The sequence below is a fragment of the Gracilinanus agilis genome, chromosome 3 (assembly GCF_016433145.1).
Source record: "Gracilinanus agilis isolate LMUSP501 chromosome 3, AgileGrace, whole genome shotgun sequence".
Taxonomy (NCBI): Eukaryota; Metazoa; Chordata; class Mammalia; order Didelphimorphia; family Didelphidae; genus Gracilinanus; species Gracilinanus agilis.
The window spans coordinates 23420820-23442653 of NC_058132.1; the positions used below are offsets into that span (position 1 = coordinate 23420820).

The window sequence follows — 21834 nt, forward strand, 5'->3', positions numbered from 1 at the left end:
ATGGCGGGGGTCCCCGTGGGTGCTGAGGCGGCCGGCGCTGCGCTGGGCCCCGGCGACGAGGAGGCGCCGGCCCCGGAGCAGGCCCCGTCCGGAGCGGGAGACGCCGCCGCCGCCGCCGTGCTCAAGGCCGCCGCCAAACGCGTCACCTTTCCTTCGGACGAGGACATCGTGTCCGGAGCCGTGGAGCCCAAGGATCCCTGGAGACACGGTACCATTACTGGGACAGGGAGCGGGAGCACGGGCCGGGGCAGCTCGGAGGAGGAGGAGTGGCGGTGGTTAGCCTGGAGGAGGAAAGGATTACAGTGGTCAGTCCCAAAGTAGGAGAGAACTCACAGTGGTCACCCCGGACAGCAGCCTGGAGGAGGCCTTTCTAGGGACGTACTTGCAACTCTGGAGGAGTGGGGGAGGCAGAAGTGAGTAAGTCCAAAGAGCTTCCTGGAGGAGGAGGCTGCAGTCCCACCAGGAGCCGTAGGAGAAGGCAGCTCCCGAGGATTGCCCGGAGGAGGCTGATCCAGGAGCTCCTCTTTAGGAGCTGCTAGGGGCCTCCCCAAAGAAGGAGGTTGGGGTACACCAGGAGGCCTGAAGTGGGGCTCGAGAAGTGAATCCTGGGCAGCATAGCAGGAGGGAACCTGGGGGCCCTTGCGGGGGTAAGGGGAGAAGTTGCTCCGGAGTGGGGCCTGACCCACACCTGGGGGGGTGCATTCTGAAGGAAGTTGGTTCACTCTAGGAGACATTTTATGGGCCGAAGTGGTAGAGGGGGTGAAGAATGGGTTGGGGGAGCCTGATGGGCAGCCGAGGCTGGGGGGTGGGGTCTTTGGTGGAGAAAGTCAGTGGTCCTTGCTTGGAAGCTAGACTGTGGCCTTAGAGGAGCCTTGAGGCTTTGGTCTTTGGTATATGGGGCAGTGACTGCAGGGCAGGGGTCAGTGAACCTGCGGGAGCCAGCAAGAGTGCCTGGGATGGGGGTGTTAAGAAAAGTTAGTTCTTGCTGGCATGGAGGGGTCCTTGAGGGACATCAGGGAGAGAAGCTGAAGCTCTGGTTCTTGGACTGCAAAACTTTTTGGGGGCAGCCAGGAGGGCCTGGCTCTGCTGGAAGAGGGAGAAGCTGGGAAGCCCCCAGGGATTGACCTGCAGGAACTAGGGAGTGGATGAAGGAAGGAACTGGCTATTTGGGGGGCTCCAGGGTGGTGGTAGTTTTCAGGTAGAAGATTGCTTGGGGATGGGGCACCTGAGGGTCACTGACTGGACTGCAGGTCACCCAGCAGATAGAAGTAGTAGAGCTGCCATTCACCCATGTTCCCCACTTCCCCCTCAGTGGGGGACTGAGGAATAGGAGGAGACTTTTGCTTTTGGAGCCTGTAGGGACAGGAGATGTCAAAGGGGAGGGGGAGAGTGAAGAAAGCAGGTCAGTTGGGGTGGGGCCTAGGAGAAAGTTTGTGGGGGGGATCTTCCTGTTGGTGGGGAAGAAATGGCTATGGCTGAGAGCAATGGAGTGAGTGAAGGCTTTAGGGGTCAGGGATGGCCAAGTAGGTGGCAAGGTCACACAAGCGGCAACAAGAACTCAGCAGACATAGAGGGGTCACCAGAGATGGTTTGGCAGAAGATGTGAGCTGGATCTGGAAGTGAGCTGGGGAACAGAATCCAGCAAGCACTCAGTCAGTAAGCTTCTGTTAAGTGCCCACTGTCTGCCAGGCACTGTACTTCTAAGTGCCAGGCATAGAAAGAAAGGTGGAAGGGAGTGCCTACCCTCAAGGTGCTTACTCTCCAACAAGGGAGGCACTAAGCAAATGTCAGGTACAAACCAGCTCCATAGAGGACAATTAGACTATATTAACAGAAGAAAGACTTCCTGTAGAAGATAAGAGTATAGTTGGGACTTAGAAGAAGCCAGGGAGGTCAGAAGTGAGATCAGAGGAGAGAAAGCATTCCAGGAATGGGGGACAGCTAGAGAGAATGCTTGGAATTGGGAGGTGGGGGAATAGCCAAAAGGTCGGTGTCACTGGGTGGCAGAGGATGTTTGGGGGAATCAGGTGTTAGGAGGGGTCATATTTGATCTTGAAGATGATACAGAGCCACTGGATTGTATTGAATTTAGAGGTGACATCAAAGTCTCTGTAGTCTGGCAAACCTGGCTCAACTTCAAGAACTAAAGGGGTCTCTAAAGAAGGTAGTAGAAGTAAGAGATGGAGGAGGCCGGAATGCAGATTCTTTTCTCTAAGGAAACAGGGCCCAATTTCCATAGCTGTGTTGACCTCAGTGTCAGCCTTCCCCTTCTCTGCAGCCAGGATGTTCTGGGCATTTCTCTCCAGCTTGCCTGGCACAGGAGAGCTTTCTAGGCAGGATTCTAATTCTCTCAGGAGAGTGACTTAGGTTCTTACTCTGGCTGAAGCCCAGAGAGGGCAAGCTAGTGACTGAGGATCACATAGCCAACCTACATAGTATGAGAAGTCAGGGCTCAGAGAATTTAATCCAACCTCCACATTTTACAAAGAAACAAGAGAGTTGCTAGAGGGCAGGGACACTTGGCACAGTTGGGCACATAGCAGGTCCTTAATAAAAGCCAGGATGGAGCCTAAAGGTTTTTTTCACTTGAAAGGCCCTAGAAGCAGGCTTTGGGAGGCCAGACTTCAGCAAATTAGGGAAAAGGGATGCCTGGTTTGTCAGGATGAGCAAGAGGAAGCAAGAGTCATGTGATGATGCTGAGCACATGATGCCACTGGACTGTGACAGGAGAGGCTTCCCTGCTCCTCCCCTCCTTTGGTCCTGTCAGTAACTCCAGGACTCAGAGCAATAAGGGAACCAAAAGATGATAGTTTGTCTCCCTCAGTTTATGGAAAAGGTAGTTGGTGGATTCAGGAGTGCCCATTGTCAGGGGATAGACCAGAACAAGTGCCCCTTAGGCAGTCTAGGGAACCATTGAAGCATTAGGGTGATGTTTCAGAGAATTTGTTTTGATTGAAACCAACTTCATAGTATGGCACAGAAGATACAATTTAACAACAGTATTTTTAGAAAAGGGAATATCCGAGCTGAAAGCTGGCAGGAGGTCAGAGCTTCCCAATCTGCCTCTCCCAAAGACCTGTTCTCATAACAGCATGGAAGAGTCACACTTGAGGCTCAGAAAGGAAAAGGGGATTTACCCAAGAGTTCAGTTCTCACGGTGAGGCAAAGCTAGGAGGTGCACTTAATTTCTGGGCCCTCTCCTACCATACCATCTGCTTCTGTATTTAAGAATAAGGGGGCCTGAGCCCATTGAGCCATCTCCCCATCTCTAGCCCGCTCTGCCCCTCACACTCAGTACCCCATCGTTTCCATACCTTTCCCACATGCTCCATAGAGTTCCTCTCTTGAAGAAGCAGTTCAAGCACTCTTCTCTGCGGCAGGCCTTTCCTGGTCCCCCCAAACTACCTGAATATAACTTCTTCACCTTATATCGGTGATATGTGTATTGCGGTCTGTGATTTGTAATGGTGCTTGTCTCAACCACTAGGAGTTTCCTGGAAGGGATTATTCCATTCTTTGACTGTGTATGGTAGCACCTTAATAAATGCTTGTCAGTATTGATTGATATGACTCTTGGACAAGGGAACCTGTTGCCTGGGGAGTATGGAACCTGAGATGTCTTCCTCTTTGGCACCCTGTGTCAGCCATCAAACTTTTAAAAACTCCTTTCCTTGTTTAATGATGGCCTGTTTGGCTTAGCGCCTGAAGGCCTGTCTTGAAGCCCTTTGTGCGATTCTGCTCACTCCTTCACCTTTTGGTTTGAAAATAGGAGTCATATTTAAATTCAGGAAAGTTAAAGTTGCTCCTTCTGCAACCTGTGCTTCTCCCAGGCCTGAGGGGAAAAAGTAGGCTTTCTTTCATGGCAAGATACAGTGAGTTATAGCAGGAAAGACCAGTCCTGGGCGTTAGAAGGCCAAGATTCCAGTTCTTTAGTTCCTGTCTGAGTGACCTTGGGCTAGTTCCTGTACTTCTATAAAATGAGGAGTGGAATCAAACAGCTTTTGGCATCCATTATCTCAAGATGAGGTGTCGATAACAGTCCATCCAGTCCATCCAGTCCCTCCATCCACAATAATGCACCTACTCTAAGTGGATACAAGTTGTGGGCCCAGCTACACTTTCCTGTTTGTTTCTGCAAGTCTGAATGCTAGAGTCAAAGAATGGCAGAGCTGAAAGGAGCCTTAATACCTAGATTGTCAGAACTGCAAGGGACCCATAGGCCACAGAAGAGGAAGCTAAAACTTAGAGCAGAACTAACTTTTCCAAGGTATGGATAGTCGAGCCAGAATCAGCACCTGGCTCTCCGGTCACAGGTAGTGTTGGGAGACCAGAAAGAACCCATGTCTCTTAGGTGAAAGGAGGGGGAACATGACTTGATGGTAACCTGATTCCCTCTCCTGGCTTCACTGCAAGGCCAGCTTCTCTGCAAGGCCCTTGCCCCTTCCCAGCCAAGAAGTTTAATGGGGTGTATGTTACAGGTGGTGAAGGGCTGGAGACTTAGGTTTTGCAGCCCTGAGCCTCCAGGACATTCATTCAACAAGTTTTTGGACAGCCTAAGCTCTAGGCCCTAGAGGAAATTCAGGCTGTGATCTGGACTCTGTCCTCAAGGGAATTGCAGTATAAAAGGGGTGGGGGGGAAGGTATGGCCTAAAACAAAATGCAATGTCAGAAGTGTATAATGGAACCATAAAGGGAGAGAGAGAGATCACTTTTGAAGAATGGCATGGTGAAAAGGATACTTGAGTCCTGGGCCTTGCTTTGAATTTTAGCTCTGCTGTTTTGCCTTTGAGACCCTGGACTTCCTTTTTTCTGGGGCACTTGGCCTGTCTTAGAATAATAAATTGGACAAATCATAAATGGACTCACAAAGGAAAAAATCCTAATGCCAGACGGATTGACAAGTTAATTTTACTATATGTTTAAAGGGCATTTAATTCTAATCGTACATAAACTGTTTGAAACATTAGGAAAAGGAGTCCTCCCAAATTCCTCCTACAACAAAAATAGTGTCTGAATACTTAATTCAGGGAGTTAAAATAGAGAAAGAAAACCGTAGACCAATATCCCTAATAAATATTGATGTCTACGTTTTAAATATTAACCAGGAGACTACAGCAATACAGCACAAAGATCATATGCTACGATCAGATAGGATTTATACCAAGAGTGCAGGACTAGTTCAATATTAAGAAAACTATCAGCATAACTGACCATATTCATAACCAAGACAACAAAAATTATATGATTCTCTCGTTAGATGCATAAAAAGCTTTTGACAAAATATGACACCCCTTCCTGTTAAAAAAAAAAACCCTCCGTTTATAAGAATAGTTGGAACTTTCTTTAAAATCATAAGTAGCATTTATCTAAAACCAGCAGTCACCATTACTGTAACAGAGCTTTCCAGTAAGATAGAGGTAAAGCAAGGATGCCATCAGAGGCAGCTAGGTGGCATAGTGGATGGAGTCAGGAAGACCTGACTTCAAATTCAGCCACAGATGTTAGGCCGTGTGACGCCGGGCAAATGATACTACCATTTTTGTCTGAGTTTGCTCAACTGTAAAATGAGGATAATAACAGCACCTATCTCTCAAAATTATTTCGAGGCTCAAATGAGATAATGTTTGTAAAGTGCCTAGAGCATAGTAGGTGCTATGTAAATGCTCATCCCCTTCTCTCTTTCTTCCCTTGCCTCCCATCATCACTGTGTTGTACTAGCAACACTAACTATGGCAATAAGACAAGGAAATAAAAAAGGAAATTTCAGGAACAAGCAAAGGTGAAGAGGAGACCAAACTATCACCTTTTGCAGGTGACATGATAGATTCCTTAGAGAGTCAACAACAAACTTAGAACAATTAACTACTTCAAAAAAACTATAAAGTGTGGAATAAAGCCACACAAATGATCTATGTTTTTGATATCACTAACAAAACTCAGCAGGAAGAGATAGAAAGACGTTTCCCTGAAAATAACTACAGACAGTAGGAAATACTTGGGAATCTACTCGCTAAGACAAACACAGGAACGACATGAACACAATTATATAACACTCTTGACTCAAATAAAGATCAATCTGAACAGCTGGAGAAATATTAATTGCCCACGAGTAGGCCAATATAATAAAAATGACAATCATTGTTTTAGTTGTGTCCAATTCTTCTAGACCTCCTTTGTCGTTTTCTTGAATGGAGTGGTTGGTCATTTTCTTCCCTAGCTCATTTGACAGATGAGGAAACTGAGGCAAACAGGGTTTAAGTGACTTGCCTAGTATCACACAGCTATTAAGTGTCTAAGGCCAGATTTGAACTCAGGAAGATGATTCTTCTTGATTCCAGACCCAGCATTCTATCCACTGTGCCATCTAGCTGTCCCAAGATGATAATACTAACGAATTGAATGTATTTATCCTGTGCCATACCAAACTATAAGATATCATATGTGGATATATAAACTATAGTTATATATGTAGACCATGTAGTAATGTTTTAAACTATATAGTTGTGTGTATATAGATAATTGTACTTTATAAAGTAAAAGGTTATAGAATTCTTCTGAAGGAACAAAAGGTCAAGAATATCAAGGGAATTAGGGAACAAAGTGGAAAGGAAGGGGCCTAGCATTATCAGATCTCACAGTATACTACAAAGCCATAGTCACCAAAATAATTTAGTAGAGGGTAAAATAGACATTGGCCAGCACAACAGATTAGGTACACAGTGTGCAGAAGAAAATGAGCTTAGTAACTTCGTGTTTGATAAATCCAAGGCTTGTTGGCTGTTGGGGCAAGAACTCATTATTTAATAGAAATTGCTGGAAAATAAACTAGCAGAAATTAGGCATAGGGCCGCATCTCACATGGTATACCAAGATAAGCCTTAAGTAGGTACATGATTTATTTAGACACAAAGGGTGACATCATGAGCAAATTAGTGGAGTGTGGAAGAAATCACCTTGTAGTTCTATGGGTAGGGGAAGAGTTTGTGATCAGGAGGTAAAATAAATAAATTTTCATTTCATCAACTTAAAAAGGGTTTGCATAAACAAAATCAGTTCAACAAATTTTAGAAGAGATGCAGAACATTGACATGTGGGGGAATCTTCCAGCAAGTTTTTCTGATAAAAGTTTCATTTCTAAGAATCAGTCAAACTTGTCAGAATGAGAGGTATTCCTCAGTAGATAAGTGATCACAGGATATAATCAATTTTCAGAGGAAGATGGGAGGGGAAAGGAAAGGAATAATAATTTATTGGGTGCTCCTATATTTTTTCAGGCACTTTACAAATGGTATCTCACTTGATCCACATGATAACCCTGTGAGTTGTTGGGACTGTTATCCTCGTTTTGCAGATGAGGAAACAGACAAACAGAGGTTAGAGGAAGAGACTTGTCTAGGGTCAGACAGCTAATAAGTGTCGTGGAGGATTTGGGCTCAGGTCTTTTTGACTTTAGGCCAAGTGCTCCAGCTTTTTACTGTACCAGCTCTTGGTCAGAAATCCAAGCTATCAATAGGCAAGTGAAAAAAGGCTCTAAATTTTGTTAAGAATTAAAGAAGTGCAAATTAAAACTACTCCAATTGCAGTTTGTTCCCCTAGATTGGCAAAATGGACAAAAGGGAAATGACAAATGCTGGAGGGAACATGGGGGAAAAGGCATATTAATGCATTGTTGGTGGAGCTGTGCCTCAGAAGCTTTTAAACTGTGTACTCTTTAACCCAACAATATCTCTACTAAATCTCAATCCCAAATAGATGAAAGAAATAGGAAAAGGATCCATATGTACAATAATATTTATAGCAGCTCTTTTCGTTTTTGTTTTTGTTTTTGTTTTTTTTTAACTCTTACCTTCCACCTTCAGTCTTGGAGTTAATACTAAGTATTGGCTCCAAGGCAGAAGAGTGGTAAGGGTAGGCAACGGGGGTCAAGTGACTTGCCCAGGGTCACCCAGCTGGGAAGTGTCTGATGCCAGATTTGAGCCTAGGACCTCCTATCTCTAGGCCTGGCTCTCAATCCACTGAGCTACCCAGCTGCCTCCAGCAGCTCTTTTCATAATGGCAAAGAAACTAGGAAAGGGCATGGCCATCAAATAGAGAATGGCTGAACAAGCTGAGGTATAGGTATGGAATTGAATACTATTGTGCCCTAAGAAATGGTGAAGTGGATGGTTTCATAGAAACCTGGGGAGACATTGTATGTAACTGATGTGGGGGAAAGTGAACAGGACCAGGAGAACAATTCATAGAATAATAACAAGCCTATAAAGTCAAAGCAACTTTGAAAGACTTATTGACTGATCCACACAATGACCCACCACAATTCCAGATAGAGAGTGATAGATCCGAAGCATATTTTCTTCCTTTTCTTTCGCATTTTTTTACATGACTGATGCAGGAATTTGTTTTGCTTGAGTGAACATTTTTAACAGGTTTTGTTTTTTCTTGCCTTCTTAGTGGGTGGAGAAGGGAGGTTAGAGGGAGAGGATTTAGAAATGAAAATAAAATTGTATATATATATGTATATATATACATATACCTGTGTGTGTGTGTAATTTAAAGAAATGTCAGCAGGTCAAAGTAGGCACTGGAAAGAATGTTTGAGGGACAGAGAATAAGAAGAGCAGAGACAAGGAGGGAAAGTATAAGGCTGGAACTTGAGAGAGCCTACCATGTGCTGCCAAGCACTGTTACGTACACTCAGGAGATACAAAAAGGTAAAAGACAGTTCCTGCCCTTGAGGAGCTCACAATGTAATGGGAGAAGACAAACAAACAACCATGTACATGCAAGTGGTAGATGGGATAAGTTGGAGAGAGTCTCAGGGAAGGCTCTGGAATTAAGGGGGATTGGGTGAGCATTCCTATAGAAGGTGGAGTTTTGGCTGAGACCTGAAAGAAGCCAGGAGGTAGAGAGGAGGAGGGAGAGAGTCATGTGGAAGAAGTCTGGAACAGTGAGTTGGAGGCAGAATGTGCAGGACATAAATGCCAGCAAAGGAAGTTGAATTTGATCCTTGGCAGGTGAGAATCACTGAAAGGGCCTGGGCAGGGATGAGATCAAAGCCTCCTGGTAAAACTGTCAGCAAAGATCCCAAGATTCTGAATCCCTAGGAGAGAGACATCAGATCAAGAGGAAGACTCCGGGGAAATGATGCCATTCTTTTATAACCATTTCTTTGTCTTTTTACCACCTAACTGTTTCTGCCTTCCTGGCTTTGAACTGCTGTCCTAAGTCTTGAGACTCCTTCCTGGGGCATCTCTTTTTTCAAGGAGGAGATGAGGGACAGAGGAGCTGGCCCCTGATCCAGCCAACCCCAGCCTTTGCTCCACACGACCACATTTTCCATCATTTATAGGAACTCCTAGAACTTAGAGCTGGCATGGTCCCTAGAGAATCCAGAAACTGGTGTCACCACTGGAAGTGCTTTCAGATCTAGCCCAGCGCCCGTATGGTTTGGCAGAGTTGGAAGCCAGAGTCTGTGTCCAGAGTCATATACGCTGCAGAGCAGAGACGAGAAGGAAGCCACGTGGCTGGGGGCCTCTGCAGCCAAAGCTCCCTCTCGGCACTCTGCCTCTGCCTCTGGCTCTGGCCCAGCTCACCTGCCTGACAATAAGCAGAGCCTTTTGGAACCTGTGCTTATTTGAATGGTGCCTGTAGTCTGGTAGACAGAGCCTGCCTGCTGGCCCCTTGGTGGGACTCCTTCCTTGGGAGCCTGGTCCAGCCTCACAGGAGCTCTCACTACTAAGATGTCACCAGAACTGAAGGATAGTAACCCAACCAGAGGCTCCTCACATTTAGAAGTAGAAGAGGCCATGGAGATTATATGGTCCACATTCCCCTCATTTTAAAGATGTAGGAAGGGACTTGCCCCAGGTCCCACGGTGGCAGTGCTCAGGTTGGAGCCTCTCCCAGATGTTGGGGCTGTGGGGCCAGGCCCTGGCCCTAGACCTCTGCTGCTGGGCTTTTGGATTTCTCTGAGCTGGAAGTCCTTCCTCTGCCCATCTTGGCATCATGTCACTCCTCAGCCTCCTGGCCCTTGGACCAGCTGTTTTGGAAGGGTTTCCCTAGTGGAAACTAGGCTTCTTTGAGGGACTTGGACACTCAATTCAAGTCAACAAGCATTTATTATATGTTTTTTATTATTGCCATGGACAAGGCACCAGCCTGGCCCCTGGGGATAGAAAGGCAAACCACACTCTATACACAGATAAGCATAATACAAGAAGGATTGTGATAGAGCCAACCACTGTGTGAATGGGGTGGGAGGCCCTCTCACCTCCACTTCCTAGTTTCCAAGGCAAGTCTGGGAAAGTAGATAAGGGTTCTGGGAAGTAGAGATGACTAAGGATTGCACTGGCCTAGGGGCCAGCTTGTTTGAGTGCAAGGAGGAGAAAGATGGAGTCTGGAGTCAAGGAATGGCCAGTGAATTAAAAAAGAAGGTTGAAAATATACATTCAAACCAAACTGGAGAGAGCCTTAAATGCTAGGGAAAAAACAAGCATTTATTAAATGCCTACTGTGTCCTAGGCCCTGTGCTAAGCACTTTACACACACTATCTCATTTGATTCTCCTAATAGCTTTGTGAGGTAGGGATTGTTATCCCCATTTTGCAGTTGAGGAAACCAAGGGAAACCTCAGGCTCAAAGAGCTAGTAAGTGACTGAATCAGAATTTGAACTCAAGTCTCCCTGACTCCAGGCCCAGTGGGCTCTCCACTGCACCATCAGCTGTCTCTGCTGGGTACAGCAGAGCCCTTGACTAAAGTATAGGAGGAGGCCTGTGGGGCTCACATTAGGTCTCACTCCTTTTTGGGCCTCACCTTCCTCATTGGTAAGATAAATGAGGGCTTGGTGGACCTTGATGATTCCGGTCCATTCTAGCTTGCACATGTTGTATTCTATAATCTTTGGTGCTGATATTCTGGGTTCAGAGCTGAAAAGGACCTTAGAAATCATAGGTGGGGAGCTTGAGGCCCCAGAAGGGAAGTGACTGGTCTAAGGTTCCACAGTAGCAAAGCCAAGATTTAAAAGCCAGCTCTTTCTACTCCCAACCTCCATTCCACCACATTTCCCCACTGCTGGCAGACATTTCAAACTTTTCTGAGGATCTGCAGGAACTCTTGTAGTGAAGACACTTGGCGCAGGGCCAGACCTCACACTGGGTACTCCTGATTCCTTCTGTTTTCTCTGCCTCTGGCAGTTTCTGCCTTCTTTAGAGAGACACATCACGACTTTGCAGAGCTGTGGTGCCACGTGCCTGCCTCTCCAGGATAGACAGGGGTTTCTATCCCAGGAACTTCGAGGAGAAGAAGGCCTGACACTTGTGACCTAGCTCTGCTGCTCTGGGAGAGTAGGAGTTGTTGAGGACAGGGCAAGGGATGGAGGGGATTGGATGAAAACAAAAGCAGAGGAGCAAAGCCAGCATTAGTGTGAGAAGAGGTGAGAAGGGAGGTGGAGGAGGGAGAGTGGGAAGGGAAGAGAATCTGGTAGTGAGCTGGGAGGTGAGAAAGGAGGAGGAGGAGGACAGAAGAGGCAAGGGATCTGTGGAGAGGGATCAGAGAGAACCAGGAGGGAGTGTGAAATACAGACCCACACAGTGAGGGCGGGGCATACAGCAAGGAAGGTATCCCTTTGTCCCTCTGCAGTCTTCACCGGGAGGATCAGGGAGAAGCACCTTGCTCAGGAATCAATATGCAGAGAGAGAAAAAGAGCTTGAAGGTTTCTCTCTTTCAAAGCCTATCATAACCTCTCCCAGACCCTGACTTTTGAGTCTTCTTGTACCTTCCTTATCGCCTGCCACATCCTCTTCGATCCTGTGGAACACCAGAATGCTCTCCCTCCTCCGCTCCATTTACTGACTGCCCTTTAAGTCCCAACTAAAATTGCATCTTTTATTGGAAGCCTTCCCTCTGTTAATTATTTACTATTTATCCTGCCTCTAGCTTATCTGTATGTATTTGCCTGCTTGTTGCGTCTCCTGTTAGATTGTAAGCTCCTTGAGGACAGGGACTGTCTTTTACCTCATTTTGTGTCTCTAGCTCCTGGCATATAACTGATACTCAATAAATGCTAGTTGACTGACTCAAGATCACCTCATCAAGGCCACTCTGTGTTCTCAAGTCCTTACGAAGTATCTCTGTGATCTAGGAGTCCTTTCCACCTCGCATCTTAGGATTCCAAGTGGTCTCATTGTTGTGGATAAACAGCTTCCTCAGAATAGACTGAGCTATTTCCCTCTGCTGAGTGTGCACAGCCACTCCCAAGTGCCAGCTGGCCGACAGGGCTTCAGCCTGCGTTTCCGGGGACTTCTGTAATCAGATGCACACCCTCTGCTTGCTGGCTTGTCCACTAGCTCTTCTGGAGTTGGTTCTTTTGGCTGGGCGGGTCGGCCAGAGTCAGCTATGACTGACTGAGCTGGAAAAGATGTTGGGACTTGGGATGTCAGAGCACATAGAATGCCGGGGCTGAGAGGAGCCTTCTTATTTTATAAAGGCTGGTGGAGGGCCCAGAGTCTGGGTCTTCTGGCTCTCTGTTCAAGAGTGGGATAGTGTTAAAAGCCCCAACTCTGGGGTCAGAGACCTAGGCTTGAGCCATATCTCCTCTCCTAAAAGCCTGGAACCATGGCTAAGTCTTTCCTCCCTAGTTGTTTTCTCATCTGAGCAAAACAGATGCCAAACCCCAAACTCTCTTTGCCTTTGCTGCTGCAGAAGGTAATAATGTGAGGCAGACCACAACCATATCCAGGCCCCTAACTTCAAGTTGACTGACTTACTATGCTATGGAGGGCCTGGCCCAGCCTTCCCTGCACATGGGTCACTATCACACCCATCCAGGGCTTGTCACTTCTCTAGGAGTAAATGGATGGCTGGTTCCTAAGGCAGGGGCCTGAAATGGGGACCTGGCTCGGATTGTCAGGGAGATGACAAGACACTGGATGAAGGAGTCAGAGGTCTAGTTAAGATACCAGCTCTTCTGCTTCTTGCCTGAGTCACTTAGGGCAGTTGAGCCCTTCTCTTTGTGCCAGGTTCCTTCTCTGTCAGATGGGAGAGTCAGACTGGTCGATTGCCAAGATCCCATCCCTTTGGAAGAGGGATTAGACAGGCTTGTTCTGCTTTGGCTCCAGAGGACATAAGTTGGATTGGGGCTTGGCCTGGCTCTTTGCCAGGTCTACCTCCCTCCCATTCCTCCTGCCCACCCTTCTCCACTCCAGTCAGCAGGTCCCTGATGGGTATTCAGGTATGATAGAGGCAGTGAGTGAGGTACTTCAAAAGAAGCCTTGTTTTCATTATTTTTAGGTCAGATTCTAGCTTTCCTACATATTAGCTTTGTGACTTTGTTTGAGTTATTTGACTTGTGGGCCTCACTGGCCTTGTCTGTACAACATTTTCTCTACTTCCTAGGATTGTTGTGAGAATCAGACACAGTGTTTTAGGTAAAGGGCTTCACGGTAGCTTGCTTGGAGGAGGCCAGAGGCCTGAGTTTAAATCCCAGTTCTGCTTCTTAGCCCTGGTGAAAGCCAGAACTACTCACTTTCCTCTATGGGCCCGAGTTTACTAACTATAAAATGAAGGGACCCCTGCCAGTTTTAAAAATCTGTAATCCTCTAAAGCAGTGATGGCAAAACTTGGCACAGATGCCAAAGATGGCATGCAGAGCACTCTCTGTGGGCATGTGTGCTGCTCTCCCTCCACCCCCCTTCCCCTTTCATTACTAGAAAGAGGGACTTGGGCAGAGCCGCTCCCTTTCCCCTCTCCACCATGCCTGAGGACATTTTTTTACATCACCCAGCCCTCTGCCCAGCAGCCCAATGGGAGAGCTTTCCCCCCTCCCCTGTGTGGGGTAAGGTGAGGTATGGCATACAGTCTCTAAAAGGTTTGCCATCACTGCTCTAAAGATTGTTCTTGTCATTGTCATCCTCATGGTCAAGAGGAGGTCTCCAAGGGGCTGGCGTGGGCCAGATCCAAAACCTACTTCTTTGACCTTTGGCAAGGCCCCTATACTTCTCAAGGCCTCAACTTCCTCATTTGTCAAATAGGCAGTACAAGTAAGCCTCTGATAAATTTGTGAGAATCAAATGAAATATCAATGTGGATAGAAGCCGTGGAGCTTTTTAGTATTATAGAAATGTCAAGTGGGTCTTTCTTCTGGATCAGAAGGTCTCTGTTTCTGCCAGGTCTGATGGTCTCTGACCAAGGATCATCCCCTAGCCCACTTCTGGACACCCTCTTTGACTGGACAGTTCAGGGAGATATTGCCTTCCTTCTGTACTGCCTGCCTTTAGCACTTCGGTAGTTCTGGTTGTGGGTATAGCCTCATATCAGACATGGCTCTTTTGCTCCCTTCTCATCCTGGCTAAGTTTTACTCATATTTTCTCATCAGCTCTCCATAGAGCTTCTGCCCATCTGGATCTTTAATTCTTGCTGCCAGAATAGCTCATCTCCTAATCAGTCAATAGATATTTATTTTCCAGGCCCTGGGCTAGGCACTCCAGGAATGATGACAACATACACAGAACAGTCCCTGCCCTCTGGTATCTTATATGTAAGTCAGTGCAAGCTATGTAAAGGCAACACAAAAGAAAATGGGGGAGGGGGCCATGGAGCACTAGCAGCAGGGAGAATCAGGATGTATGAGATCTGGGACCATTGCTCCTTTGATAACATTTTTATGTCACTCTAAGCAAGTACTCATTGGAAATATCCTGACATATACTTGAAGCCACTAACACACTCTTTGGGAGAAAAAAGGATATCAGGGAAGGGGTAGGACCTTTTCTTGGGGTTGGGGGTGACAGGAGATAACAGTTGTGACAGCAGAGAGAAGGCAGCACTGCTCTGTTTTGGGCTTGTTTCTGTTTGTTCTGCAAAGGAGGAGTGACCTTCCCAGCTGGAAATGACTGAACAGAAATGACTAGCAGGGAGCTGCCCATGATAAGAGAGAGTGGGCACCTGGCTTGTCCTTGCTGAATTCTACTCACCTGGCTCTGAAGAACTGTATCCTTAGGGACTGAAAGAACTGGCTCCTGGGATTGAGGGGCCACAGTTGTTGGCATTTGGAAGATCACAGAAAATGAAAGAGGCCCCATGAGATAGAAGATGGGCAGATAGCCCAATTTTCAAGAAAGGGAAGAGAATGGTCTGTAGACTCCAGACCAATGAGCCCCACTTCCATTACTGGGAAAGTTCTAGAATAGACAGTTCAAGTTGGCAGTGTTCTGGACCGGGAAGCATGCTTACAAAGAGCCAGCGTGGCTCCTTCCAGAACAGGTTGGGTGAGACTAAGCGTGATTTCCTTTTGTGACAGGCTCCCATCACATAGAGGAAGGCAGGGCACAGGTCTGACTTTTAGATAGACGGTTAGCAGGGTTTTTGATCAGGTATCTCACGTGAAGCTGGTATGGAAACCAGGCCTTCCAGAAAGAGTGGATAGCCTTCCCAGAGAGGAATTGGTGGTGGCTTATTGTCAGGGGATCTTTGGGTCTCCAGTGGAGGGCTCCAGCGATCTGCACTGGGCCTTGTGCTTTTGAACATTCTTAGCATTGGCTTGGATAGATGTATAAATGACATGTCCATAAATCTGCAGGGGACTCCAAACTGGGTGGGCTGGCTGGCACATGGGCTGACAGAGCCAGGATCCAGAATGATAATTGACAGGCACTCAAGGATTGGGCAGAATTTTGTAAGAGGATGCTCAGTTGGATTGACACTTGGGTATTAGATAGTAGTTCTTTATTCTCAAGAAGATCTAGATCTTTAGTAGGATGCAAAAGCCAGTCCTGAGGTACAGGCAGAATGGATGGAGGTGCTCATCCTCCATACTCTTTCTGGGCAATCAGGTACCAAGCTTTAAAAAGGATGGCAGGAAGCTGGTGTAAAGAAGAGCTGCTAGGTTGAGGAAGAGCCTTTGGTTTATGTAAAGAGGATTGGTTGAAGTCCCTGGAGTTGTTGAGCCTGAAGAAGACTTGGGAAAGACATGAGGAGAGCTGATGTCAAGTATCGGAAGGGATGTCATTGGAAGGTTCTATTTGTCCCCAGAAAGCAGACCTAGGAGCAGTGAGAAGAGCCCAAGAGGTGAGTTGGGCCCAATTAGCTGGGTGGAACATGCTAAGAATTCATGTTGTCTAGAAGCACAATGGGCCTGCCTTGGACAGTCATTGAGCCAGTCAGCAAGCATGTTTGTTGTGTGCTAGGCACTCTGAATGAATGAATGAATGAATGAAGGCACAGAGTGTTTATTAAGCACTTAATTGCAAAGTGTCGTTACTGAGCTCTTGGGATACAACTCATGATAAGATGGTGAGCAGATGGCAGTGACTCTTTAAATGTCATTTCCACTGATAAAATCATAAGTGTCTGGTGTTGAACCATCTTACTTTAAGCACCAAGGATACAAAGACCAAAACAGACCCTGCCTTCATGAAGCTCATGTTCTAACAGAGGAGACAGCACAGGAGTAACTGGGCCCATATGAGAAATATGCAGACTAGATGGAAGGAATTATTAGAGTAGAGAGCATTAGCAGCTGAGGGAATTGTAAAGATGGGAGAGACAGACAAACAGACCCTGTGGAGGGGAGGAGGGAAGTGAAAGGGAAAGGGAACAAGGTGCCAGGTTGTGAAGGACTTGAAAAACCAACTGGAAGGTTTTCTGTGCTTTTTTCAGCCCCTGAAGTTCCTTGAGTAAGGAGAGGTACCAGTCTGAAAGATCACTCTGTCACCTGTGCAGAGGCTGTTGAAGAAGTCCAGGGATGAGGCAAAGAGGGCTGCACCAAAACAGTAGCAGGCCAGGCTGGGAGAGAAGGGGACATGGTACAGAGATGGTCTAAATGTAGAAGGGACAGGATATACCAACAGATGGGGTATGCAGAGAGAGAACATGAAAACTCCACGATAATGAAGTTTTTAGCCTGGATGAGAGAGAGAATGAAAAGGAACTCTGGCCAGGAGCTAGTTCCTTAAGTGGGGGAAATAATAATAATAATAATAATAATAATAATAATAATAATAATAATAATAAACAACTGACTTTTTTCTAAAGAAAGTCAAATTACAAGTATCAAAAGTAGGGGGGCAGCTGGGTAGCTCAGTGGATGGAGAGTCAGGCCTAGAGACGGGAGGTCTTGGTTTAAATCTGACCTCAGACACTTCCCAGCTGTGTGACCCTGGGCAAGTCACTTGACCCCCATTGCCCACCGTTACCACTCTTCCACCTAAGAGCCAATACACAGAAGTTAAGGGCATTAAAAAAAATTAAAAAAAAAACCAAGTATCAAAAGTAGGAAAAGATGGATTTATGGCCAGTGAAGGAATAAAAGAAATTATGATGTGTTATGTAGAAATTAAACTAGGAATATGAATTAGATGGGTGAATATTTACAAAAATATAACAATTTGCCCAGATTAATAGAACAAGAAATATACTGAACTCAATCTCAGAAAAAGAAATTGAACTCTTAATGAAGGGGGAAAAAGTCCTAAGATCAGCTAAATTTACGAGCAAATTCTAGTAAATATTTAAAGCCCGGTTAATGCCAATTCTATGTAAACTGAAACAGTCCTACTAGATTTCTTCAATGAAGCAAACATCATCTTAATACTAAAACGGAGGGAGTCAAAACAGAAAGAAGACTACAGATCAATATCTGTATTGCTTATCAATGCAAAAATATTTTAGTATTAGCAAAGAGACTGCAGCAGCATATCACAGGAACCGTATACTATGACCAGGTTGGATTTGTACCAGGAGTGCAGGGTAGGTTCAACAATAGGTAAACTATAAACATTGTTTAATAACAAGAATATCAAAAATCACGTTTCTATCAATGGGCACAGAAAAAACTTTTGACAAGATATAACACCCATTCTGGCAAAAAAAACCACACCAAACAAACTGAACACTAAAAGGCATAGGAACAAGTGGATCTTTACTCAGTATTACAAGTAGTATCTCTAAAGCTTCTCTGTAATGGGATAAATAAAGTAAGAATGTCTACTATCACCATTAATGTTCAGTATAGTACTAGAAATGCTGGTGACACCAAGGAAACAAAAAACAAAGTGAGGAAATAAGCATAGACAAGAGGAAACAAAATTATTGCTATAATAGGTTACTTAGGGAAATCTAGAGGATGATCTAGAAAATTCTTGGAAACCATTAACATTGGCAGAGTTGCAGGATATATAGAATAAACCCACATAAATCACCAGCATTTCTTTATATCCAGGAAGATGGATAAGTTCCACTGAAAATAACAACAGAAAGTCTAAAATCTTTGGGAGTCTGCTTGCCACAATACACACAGAGGACCAAAATGAATACGACTACAAAACACTCTGCACAAATAAAGATATTATCTTAATAATTGGAAAAATACAAATTGCTCATGAGTAGGCTAGGCCAATATGGGAGAAATGTTACCTAAACCAGTACCATTCCGTTCAAACCATCAAAGGATTACTTCATAGAACTAAAAATAAAAATTTATGTATAGGATTAAGAGGTCAAGAATATGAACAGAAATAATGAGGGGTGGGGGAAGTGGGAAAGAAGGGGCCCTAGGAGTACCAATCAATCCATAAACATTTCTTAAACACCTACTTAATGTGCCCAGACACTGTGCTAAGTACTGGACCAAATCACAAACTGTACTACAAAGCAGTAGACCTCAGAATGATTTGGTACTAGTTAAGAAATAGAGAAGTTGGTGAGTGGAACAAATGAGGCATACAACATACAGAAGCAAGCAGGCTTGATAAGCTAGTGTCCCATAAACCCAAAGATCCCAGCTATTGCACTAGGATCTCATTAATTGATAAAAACTGTTGGGAAAACTGGAATTTGGCATTTGCAGAAACTCGAATTAGACGAACATCTCATGCCATATATCAACCAATATAAACTCCAAATGGAGACATGGCTTAGGCATAGGGTAACATCATAAATTCTAAGAATAAAAACCATTCCCCAATTGATGAGCAGTCAAAGAATGTGAATGACCCATTTCCAGAGAAAGAAAATGAAGCCACCAGTAGCCATATTTTAAAAATATACTTCAAAATCACTAATAATTAGAGAAGTACAAAGTAAAATAGCTCTAATAGTTTGCCTCATACTCATCAGATTGACCAAATTGAGAAAACTAGAAAATCACGGATATTAGAGGGGCCATGGGTAAAAGGGTCCATTGTAGCCCTCTTGGAGGAACTGTGAAGTGGCCTAGCTAATATGGAAAGCAGATGTGACCCAAAAATCATTAAACTACAAACCTTTTGACTGGTGGTACCACTACTAAGTCTATACCCATAATAATAGGAATAATTAACTTTAAGATTTGCAGAACTTTTTATAAATATGATGTCATTTGATCCTCAACAACTCCAGAAGGTAGGTATAGTTATTCCCATTTTACATATGAGGAAACTGAGGCAGGCAAGATTAAATGACTTGCCTAAGATCACACAGTAAATATCTGAGACTGGATTTTAACTCAGGCTTCCTTTACTGCAGTTCCCATGTTCTATCTACTGCGCCACCTTACTGCTACAGGGTTATTTAAAAAAAGAAGGAAGAAAAAATAAAGAGACCCATATGTATAAATTATAATGCTTATATTAGCTTTTTTTTGTGTGTTGGCAAAGTTTGGAAACTGAAGGTGGTCCTGTCATTTGGTGAATTGCTTTAAAAAAAAAAAAAGACAAATAATTTTGAAAGACTTAGGTTCTCTGATTGACACAGTGATCAAACACGATTCCAGAGGATTCATGATGAAAATTCCACCCACCTCCTGAGTGGTAGAGTCACAGTGCAGATTGATGCTTCTTTTAAAAAAAAAAATAACGGCCAGTGAGGCAGTTTGTTTTGCTCGATCATACATATTTCAAAGAAATTTTTTTGTCAGTGAAGTGTGGGGGATAGAAAGGAGGAAGAGAAGACAATTTTTGTTGCTTAAATTTTTTTAAATTAAAAAAATGGACAAGTTTGGAAAAGATGGGGAATGTTTGGAGGGAGAAAATAACGAGTTTTGGTTTTGAGGTGTCTGCAGGCAGTATAGTTGGAGATATCCAAAAGGCATTTGATGATTCAGGACTAGCTCAGGAAAGACCAGAGCTGAATTGTAGGAGTTATCCCCATCTAGATGATTATCCCAAGGAAGCTGATAAGATCAGCAAACAAAAGAAGATAAAAAGAAGAGGGCTCTTAGAGAGCCTTGGGGTGGGGGAGACCTTTAAGGTTAGTGAGGAATGGCATACATGAAGAATAGCCAAGGAGATTGAGAAAGAATCATCCAATTGGAGGAGAACCAGGAAAACAGTGTATGAGAGAGGATGGTACCCAGAAGGAGGTAAACCACATTGTCAAATGCTGCAGAGAGGTCAAGAAAGACCAGGTTTGAGGAAAATTATTGAACTTGGCAATGAAACAATGTTAGGTGAGCAATGATTGCCATGGGTTTAGAATTGAGGGAAAGTAGAGGAAGCAGAGGGACTTCATGCAGAGCCCTTTCTCTAGGTTTTTAGCCAAGGAGACAAGCAACATGGGTTAATAGGAGCAAATGAGGAGTTTAAGGCATATGTTGGTTAGTGTCCTTCAGACCAAAATGGTATCACTTTGTACATTGTGTCCAACAGTGTGGCTAATCAGACCAACATGAGCACGAAAGGCTCTAAATCTAGCACAGATAGCCCATGTAAACATTTAGCATGGAGATGCTTCTAAATTGTGCAGCTCCGGTTTCTTTTGAGCCACTGCAATTCTGCTTTGCTCATGGAACAATTAAAAAGCCATTAGATAGAGGGACATTGATGGTAAGCCAGAGGTTAGGTTGGGGATGTTAGTGGAGGTAGATTGAAGAATTAGGGTGGAGAGGAGGCAAGTTATAATGGCCTTTAAAATCAGGATTGGGGGATAGAGTTAGGGAGTGTGAAGCTCAAACAAGGAGAGATCATGAGGGAAGGTTTTCTAGAAAGTCTAGAGGTGGCAACGGAGCATTGGTGGCTTCCATCTGGGAGTAGGGAGTGTGGGTGGTGGCTGATAAGAATGTGGAGAGAAGCAGTAACAGCAACTGGGAACCAAGTCTGAGTTGAGTGCAGGATGAGGTAAAAGGTGAGAGTTTGTGCCAGAGATCCGACAGACTCAGGTTGCAGAGTAAGGCATGTTTTCAGTCATGAACAATTTGTTTTGCTCCATTAGGCATGTTGTTGCAAAAAAAAAAAAAAATTTTTTTTTTCTCATTTTTTTTTTCCTCTCCAATGGGGATGTGTGAGATGGAGTGAGGGGATAGGGACAGGGCTAGCCATCCTTGCCTTCCCAAAAAGAGAGTCATTCAAATTTTTTTTTCTTTAAAAATGCACAGAAGGGGAGCAGCTGGATAGCTCAGTGGATGGAGAGCCAGGCCTAGAGACAGGAGGTCTTAGGTTCAAATCTGACTTCAGATACTTCCCAGCTGTGTGACCCTGGGCAAGTCACTTGACCCCCATTGCCTACCCTTACCACTCTTCTGCCCTGGAGCCAATACACAGTATTGACCCCAATATGGAAGGTGAGGGTTTAAAAAAAGAAAAAATGCACAGAAGATACATATACCAAAATGCTGATGGCAGCACTTTTGTGGTAGCAAAATATTGAGAACAAAGTCATTGCCCATTGATGGGAAATAGCTAAATTATGGTGTGTGGATAATGGAACTATCACTCTACTTTGGTGTAATGAGTTTAGAGAATCATAGAAAGACTTAAATAAACTGATGCAAAGTGAAGTAAGCATTGGAGGAAAACAGTGGCCACAGCAGCAGCAACAATGTAAAAGAAACAATGGGTGTGAAATGTGAGAACAATTTGGGGCC

General features: G+C 44.8%; 1 protein-coding gene across 1 annotated transcript in view; it reads left to right on the plus strand.

The window, feature by feature from the left end:
• PPP1R37 (protein phosphatase 1 regulatory subunit 37) overlaps positions 1-21834 on the plus strand; it is a 42151-nt gene continuing 20317 nt past the window's right edge. Inside the window, exon 1 of the mRNA XM_044668569.1 lies at positions 1-208. Within this exon, the coding sequence (XP_044524504.1) occupies positions 1-208 (208 nt within the window). The remainder of the gene's footprint in view (positions 209-21834) is intronic.